This window comes from Strigops habroptila, chromosome 6, assembly GCF_004027225.2.
Source record: "Strigops habroptila isolate Jane chromosome 6, bStrHab1.2.pri, whole genome shotgun sequence".
Classification (NCBI taxonomy): Eukaryota; Metazoa; Chordata; class Aves; order Psittaciformes; family Psittacidae; genus Strigops; species Strigops habroptila.
Window position 1 is genome coordinate 64,293,268 of NC_044282.2, and position 7,626 is coordinate 64,300,893.

Consider the following 7,626-nt stretch of genomic DNA (forward strand, 5'->3'; position numbering starts at 1 on the left):
CATTTCCATTCTGTTCTCCAGTCCTTGTTACTATCCAGGATCTTCAGACTCAAAACAGAAGCATTTTTTGCTCCACCAACTGGAAGGGCTAATTTGGTAACACTGTTTATTAGGCATTTCTAACATGTGAAAATACCCCTTCTTGGGTTTAAGCCCCATTTAAGTTAACTCACTGTCATGGTTTAAGCCCAGCTGGCAACTAAGCATCACACAGCCCCTTGCTCACCTCCCCCTGGTGGAATAGGGGAGAGAATCAGAAGAGTAAAAGTGAGAAAACTCATGGGTTGAGATAAAGGCAGTTTAATAGGTAAAGCAAAAGCCACGCACACAACCAAAGCAACATAAGGAATTCATTCACCACTTCCCATCTCCAGGACAGCAGGGCTCCATCACACGTAATGGTTACTTGGGAAGACAAACACCATCACTCCAAAAGTTCCCCCCTTTCTTCTTCCCCCAGCTTTATATGCTGAGCATGACCCCGTATGATCTGGAATATCTTTTGGGTCAGTTGGGGTCAGCTGTCCTGCCTATGTCCACTCCCAGCTTCTTCTGCACCTCCAGCCTCCTCATTGGTGCATGGTATGAGGAGCAGAACAACTCTTGACTCTGTGCAAGCACTGCTCAGCAGTAACAAAAACATCCCTGTGTTACCAACAGTTTCCAGCACAAACCCAAGACACAGCCCCGTACCAGCTACTGTGAAGAAAATTAACTCTATCCCAGCCAAAACCAGACCACTCAAGTTAACACTGGAGTAATTTAAGTATTCAGATGAACATCACCACTGAGATTAACCTGAGCTTGCTTTAACCCCTGGCCCTATAGGGTCCCATAGCCAGAAGAACCCTCTCACTTATGCTGAAGTCTGTGCCTCCTCCCTCAGCATTGCCCTGTTACAGCACAGTGCTCCTGAGGCTGTACAGGGCTGTGTACCTGTGTGCAGCAAAGGGAGAATAGCAGAAAAGACTCTTGCCTATCTGCAAAACCTCAGCCAAGCTCGTCTTCATTACAGCAACATAGTGCTGGTGCATGTGAGAGCAGCCATGCACCAAAGACAAGAGTTGATTGCCTCTGCTTATTCAAGATGTTACTCTAATAATGCATACAATTCTCCTGCAGTCTACAGAGCACCTTCTAAGCTGTATTTCGTAGGGGGATTAAAGACAGCAGTAATTCCTGGCATTATGGTTGTGCCTCATAATTCAACAATACTCCTCCAGGGGCTGCAATAACTCGTATTGCCCCTGAGGCAGGTTAAATATTGCCCCCATTTCTCATCACAAGTCAGAGATGGCACTTCCAGAAACTCTAGGAAAATGTTCTTTTGGCACAGCGGGTTTAGGGAGGGAAACAGGCTTATATGGACAGGTGGCAATTAAAATTACCCAGTTTCATACTCATGCTCCTTAGTGCTGGTTGTGCAGGCTTCCCCTGAAATAACAACCCTGGAAACACAAAGGTATGGTTCAGGGAGATTTTAGCACTTTGAACCCAACTATATTATTATTTTTAAAACTAGATGTTTTCTATTTGGACCCCAGTTACCAGCATCAAACTGCACCCAACCTAGAAGAGAATTAAGGGAAACAGACTGTGCAGGATATAGCTTACTCTGGTACGCTCTTTGTCTTCATTGCCATGGTCCCACATTAAAAGCTTCTTGTTTTATAGTATTTACATTAAAAAACAAAACCCAAACCCAGCCTGGAAACTGCAGTCATTGAACAACTTCGGTATTCATGGGGTGACCACAAGACACACTTGCAAGGGGACGCTCTTAGGATGATTTCCATCGCAGGGTAGAGCACACCTTATGGATCACATACACCAGGGTAGCTAAGAATGCAAATACCTATAATGGAAAAACACATCAGCCAGTTAACTTTTTATTACAAGGTATGTGTTCCTGCTCTAAGCAAACACGTCATGATGCATGATATTTCTATTGACTCTCACATGTCTGGAGAGTTCCCCCTCAATGTATGGTCCATCCAGCTTCTCTCCCCCATCCCTGAATGGTTGGTGCAAGTAAAGATTTTCCCTTGAGGCTGCTCCACAGTCACCTCCTTGCCTTCCTTCGCCCGCTTGCCAGGCACTCACCACTGCAGCAATGTTCTCCCGGTGCCCGGCCACTAACGGGTCAACGAAGTGAACGATATGGGTAGCGTAGGCCTCCAATACAGCAGCACTGAGGTAGAACAGAGCTGCTGTTGACTGGCAGATGACATCCTAAGAAACAAGGATCCCACAGTCATTTCCAAGGAAGGAACACACTGAGAAGGGGGGAAAAAAAGGAAGCCACACAAGCAAGCCCCAGCCTGTGCAGTAGCAGGAAAGGAGACGATTATCCACCAGTGACACCGGGGAGAAGAGAGGCCCTGAGGTTTGCCACATCCACTTACCAAGGTGACCCAGGAGCTGCTGCCCCTATGCACACTGCAGATGTAGAGGCACAGGAGGATGGTGGACATGATGAAGCAAAACACAGAGACAAACATCACCCAGCCTTGCAGCATGGGGATCGGGACCTTCGAGGATGCCACCAGGATCCAGACAAGGCCCCCAAAGATCTGAAAATGAAAGGGGGAGAGAGGGTGAGCATGGGATAAATGGGCTTATCCAGGGCAGAGCCAAAAGCAGTGCATACCTCTGGCACTAGCACTGCACATGGCAATATCCCAGGGGTGCCTTTATCAAATTCCCAGCCTTCAGTTGAATCTGGGAATTTAGCTTGGAGCGTCTGCCTCCGATGGTGACCCAAAAGAAGCCTCTCTGTAACCCCACCTCTTGGTGTCACTGCCCACATCGGTGTGCACAGGAGGCTGGTTTTGATGAACAGGGAGGCTTGTTTCAGAAGGACATATTTGGTTCACACCTGGTGTGGTAGATCCCTGAAAGGAGTGGTGTCAAACCCAGCCGACCTGCACAAACAGCATGGCCTTAGTGAAGGCCACATGTAAACGTTACCCTGAAAGGACAGAGAACAGGTTGAAAGGAGGTAATATGGCCAGTTTTACTCTCTGGGATTTTCTATTGATGCTTTCATACACCATGTCCAATGCTAAGAACGTCTGAGCTGCAAGTGGTGTCTTTGCACCAAAATGCACTTAGCAGCTTTTCTCTGCTACAAATCAGTCCAGTTATTTCTAGAACCTGTGCAAAGTTTAGTCTACGCAGTATTTTATGATGAGGAGCTCCTCAGTTGAACCCACACTGTGGAGAAAGGGGACCTATCCCTCATCACTGACTGGTCTTGCATTTGCAGGCAAACCTCCAGAGGTAAGAGAGCCTCACTGACTGTAAGATCATTCTGATCACCAGTGTGGCCCAGGCCAGCTTTTGCCGGCATCCAAGCGCCTACTCATACAAATCACACAACTCAATAGAAAGGCATTGGAGGCATTCTGCAAGTGGGAAAAAAGTTTCAGATTTATGATACTCAAAAAATGCCACATCATTTGTGGCACCCCACATTTGTAGGAAAGTTCATTGATTCCATTACACAAATCAATACATTAAATCGAAGATGTGGTTGAGACCTTACAGATATCTGAGTGAGAACAGGTCTTCCAAAGTGCTGCTGTTTTGATACCTCGTGTAACAACCAAAGACCGACACCTGAACAGTAATGCAGTCCCTGTAATAACTCATGTGGGGCACCAATGAGAGCATTGCAGCTAAAGATCCTGGAGAAAACCTTACAGTTGCTCTATTAAAGTCCAACACAATTAGGGTGAGATGTGAGGTTGGAGGAAGAAGTATCACTTCTCATTTCTTACCACTCACCATCTCCCCTTTCTGCAGGATGTGGTTTCTCACTCAGGCAAGTATGTTTGATGTGGTTTCATTAGTGACTTTGGTTTCATGGTGCTGCTGTTCAGCAGACTCATAAAACTGAGGGAAGGGTCAAGAGGCTTTCAGTAACAACCCATAGCAAGTTGGGGACCAGTCTAAGAAAAACCTATCTATCTTTTAAATTGCCTTTTACAAAGCAAACATATCTGTTTTCAGCTTGTTTCAGCTTTTCCACATAGGCCTGGCTATCCATAGATGCAGAAAGCTCTTCAAAGAAAATAGATTACAAGAATTAAACCCAGGATCAAAGAATAAAAATGGTAGTTTTTAATCAGCACATGGATACGTGGCAATTGCCTGAGCTGCAGGCAGGACCTTCTGGCATTTTTGAGACTATCTTAGCATTTGAAATCCCAATTTTTATCTTTTTTCTGTAGTCACCACATTAAACCACTGCAGTCAACCTCAGATTCCACTAGAGATTGGGAAAGTCTTTATCCTTCTGAATGCTGTGATTCAAGGCAGCCACCTTCTTTGTACACAGCAGAGATAACACAGCTGCACAACCTAGAGTCATACACCTCTGGAGATGGGGAAATCTGGTTATGCAGCATTCTTCTTTCCTGGGTGGTTCCCAAGCCTTCAGGATGCACATTTCCAGATCTTACCCAAACCAAGGGATAGGGTGCTTTTTTTTTTTTGGTCTCATTAAGCAAGCTGCTTTGCCAAATCCCTTGGAGACAGGAATTTCAAACAGTTCAAGGCACAGCCAGTACCTGAGGCCAACAGCATGATGAGCACCAGGGCTAACACAACCCAGTGGCAGGAGTAGTTGGCAAGTATCTGTCCAGCCAGAACCTCAGTGGGGACTTTTCACCCTTTTTCATGCAGCTGCAGAAAACTTGAGCTTGTTCGTAGGGCCTGGGCACAGAGGCCAAGTCCCCAGAGCACATTTGGAGGAGCTGAAGCAAACCCTTTCTCTACACATCAATACCACCTGCTTTAAGCCAATTCCTCTTTGCTTGACTGCTATCACTAGGGGAATTAAGTAAACATTGTCAGTCCCAGGAGTGTGGACTAAGTTGGGTGCCAGGAAAGGATTTGTTCCCAGATGGCAAAGTTGAAGTTTTTAGCATGAAATAATCTGAACGCCATCCTACAACACATAGCCAAAATCCTCAGTGCTAGATGAAAGTGCTCAGGCTTTAGAAAAAGCCTCTCAAACTGTTGTGAGAAGAGCAAGTTTCATGGCTGGGGGCAGAGAACACAGGTTAAAGATTATAGCTAAACTTTAGATCTCTGCTCACAGCAACTGCTTTTAATCACCTGTGCCAATTCTAGTAAAATCATTATCTTCTCCCGCTCAATAACATTACAACCTGGGAAGAAGTTCTAAGGCGTTTATTCACCCTTTGCTCACCCACTGTTGCACACACACCCAGATCCAGCACCCTGCACCTCCAGCTTGGGAACACTGCAGCAGTACAGCTTCAGCAGGCTGGGCTCTTTGCCGCTGTAAACAATTACCTCAGGCAGCCTTTAGCCCCCGGCTTTAAGCAAGCAGTTTATCCTTTGCCTGTATCAGCTGCTAAACTCATCTTCCAATTAATTAATTGGCTCAGTTTGCAACCTAGTTTAAACCCACCAGTTACCCCTTAAACTTTGTTAGGCAGGAAATCACAAAAGGTTTCAAAGACACAACATTCCCCTGCAAACTAAAGGAGAGCTTCAAAGCACCAGCTCAGGGCTTGTGGTTCTCTTTAGGGTTGCTGCACCCAGACCCTTGTGGCTCCTGAACCATGCACTTTGTGCTAAGTCTTATCCCTCAGACGCCTGTAGCATGAAGTGTGCTGGATGCTCCACAAGCAGCATCTGCCCTCCCCCAGGGAAAAGCCAGCACTCACAATTTCAGGAATGAAGAGCACATCTGGGAAAGTCCTCAGGACAGCCAGGCCGCTCGGCAAAGAGGTGGTGGAACCTGGTGAGGACATTGCGAGCGTCTCCCACGGTGACTATCAGCTGCTCTGGCTTTAGCTGCTGGAGGCAAATGCTGAATGCAGCCTCCTTGCTTCCCTCCTTCCTTTTCTCCCTCCCTCTGTCTCTCTTCCTCCTTCCCTTCCTCCTTCCTGCTGACAGGTGAAGAAGGTGTGAATGGCACAGGTGTGGCCAAACGCTGTGACCAAGGACTACTTGGTGGGTGATAGGAGCCACATAGGAGGTTTTCAGATGTGGGCAGCCCTGAGGCATTCTGAGCAGAGCTGTCTCTCACAGGCTGAGCATGCAGGGCAAGTCCCCAGGCAGTGGTGAGGGCAATAGGGAGGACCTGTACCCATTCAGCTGGGCAGCCTCTCATTCCCTCTATTTGCACAGTAAGTCAGTTTGTCCCCCACCCATATGAGCTGGCCACAGCAGCACCCACAAGGGCAACTAGCAGCCAGGGCAGGACAGGGCATGCCAGCTATGGGCAAACAACAGGGCTGAGAAACGTCTCACAGGTGGAGATGTACCTGAAGACAAGGGCAGTCAAATTGCAGGGTGAACCAATTCCATCATCTCGGAAGGAGATTAGATATGCCAAGGTAACAAAAATTACCTAAAATAATGAGATTTCCCAACATTTTGCTTCCTTTTTGTCTTTTTGGTTTTTTAGCCCATTTTTTGGGGGGTTTTGGTTTGTTTTTTGGAGTCCATGTGGGTGAGTCATTCCCCTCTCCATAATATGTAGTGTTTGCCTCTTTCTAATATGTCACTTGGATACCCACCAAACCCACACAACTCCAGAAGCTAAGGCCAAAGTCATGAAACACCAGGAATACAAAAGGAGCAATGTGACAATGCACATCTCTGTGGACCAGCGACCTATGGAAGAAGTGCCATTGAGCCAGGCCCTATCTATGGTGTTTGCCCTTCTGCAGCTGCTCCTATGCACAATGCTTTGGTGCAGGGTCTGGAGCAGGAGGCAGGGCTGTCTTGCAAACCCAATATATAATGGAGTGGGGGTGTTTCTTGCAGCCTTAGCAATTGCCTAATATCCAAGTGTAAAAAGGGCTGCTGCCCCTTTGGACTGAAGGCTAATTCCCTCTGGGTTTGTCTACAGTGATTGTTCGGCAGATAGGTAAAAATGAGGGTGGGTTTATGGTTGCATTGTGGACAATGATGAGAAAGAAGGAGTGGAAACTTCTGTCCTAATTTCTGGTGATCAGCCAAGTGAGTTGATACTTAGCTACTCCCAGCTTTCTGGGCTTTAAAGGAAAACCAACACGGCATCTTTTGAAGATGTAAAAAGACCTCACCAAAGAGCTGGGCCATTGTGCTGTTCATCGTTAACATTCCTGTTGTATAAGTCACTGACCCTTGTCCAAGGGTTCAAGGCTGGCTGGGCTGAACAGTGCTTTGAGCAACCTGGTCTAGTGGAAGGTGTCCCTGCCCATGCCAGGGGGTTTGGAACTGGATGAGCTTTAAGATCCTTTCCAACCCAAACCGTTCTGTGATTCTAGGATTCTATGAAGGTGGAGGTGAGGCTACATGAACCAGCTACATGAGAATGGTGGCATCTGCACTGTTGGTGCAAATCCTTCCAGCTGGGAGCATGACAGGCTCATTTTACACCAGGCTAACAGGAAGAAGGAAATAGGGAGAGCTCTGCAGGGTGGAGTCATAGAAAAAACACCTACCCTGAATCCAAGGACACAGAGAGACTGGGGGCATCAAGTGCAAGAAAGGAATTCAGTGTGAAAGCTTTCCTTTACAGCAGAAGGGACAGATGGCTGGACGACTCTTCAGAATCAGAAAAAATGTACAAATGCTTTCAATAAGCAGGTTAAGTGA

General features: G+C 46.8%; 1 protein-coding gene across 2 annotated transcripts; it reads right to left on the reverse strand.

Moving 5' to 3' along the window:
- Positions 1-284: 284 nt before the first annotated feature.
- On the reverse strand, positions 285-7,222 carry MAL (mal, T cell differentiation protein). Of its 2 annotated transcripts, XM_030490767.1 has the most exons (4): positions 5,703-7,222; positions 2,406-2,573; positions 2,104-2,232; positions 285-1,855 (listed from the first exon to the last, which is right to left on the reverse strand). In XM_030490767.1, the coding sequence occupies exons 1-4, from the start codon at positions 5,787-5,789 to the stop codon at positions 1,781-1,783; spliced, it is 459 nt and encodes a 152-aa protein (XP_030346627.1). In that variant the 5' UTR covers positions 5,790-7,222; the 3' UTR covers positions 285-1,780. The 2 variants fall into 2 exon arrangements, with proteins under 2 accessions (XP_030346627.1, XP_030346626.1); XM_030490766.1 differs by lacking the exon at positions 285-1,855 and having other exon boundaries at positions 1,867-2,232.
- Between the last annotated feature and the right edge of the window lie 404 nt (positions 7,223-7,626).

Excerpts from the sequence above, each read along its gene's own strand:
- MAL (XM_030490766.1), bottom strand. The coding sequence starts at position 5,789 with ATGTCCTCACCAGGTTCCACCACCTCTTTGCCGAGCGGCCTGGCTGTC. Across the intron at positions 2,574-5,702 it reads TGCTCTTCATTCCTGAAATT|ATCTTTGGGGGCCTTGTCTG; the intron begins GTGAGTGCTGGC and ends TTTCATTTTCAG. Across the intron at positions 2,233-2,405 it reads GCAGCTCCTGGGTCACCTTG|GATGTCATCTGCCAGTCAAC; the intron begins GTAAGTGGATGT and ends CTTGTTTCTTAG.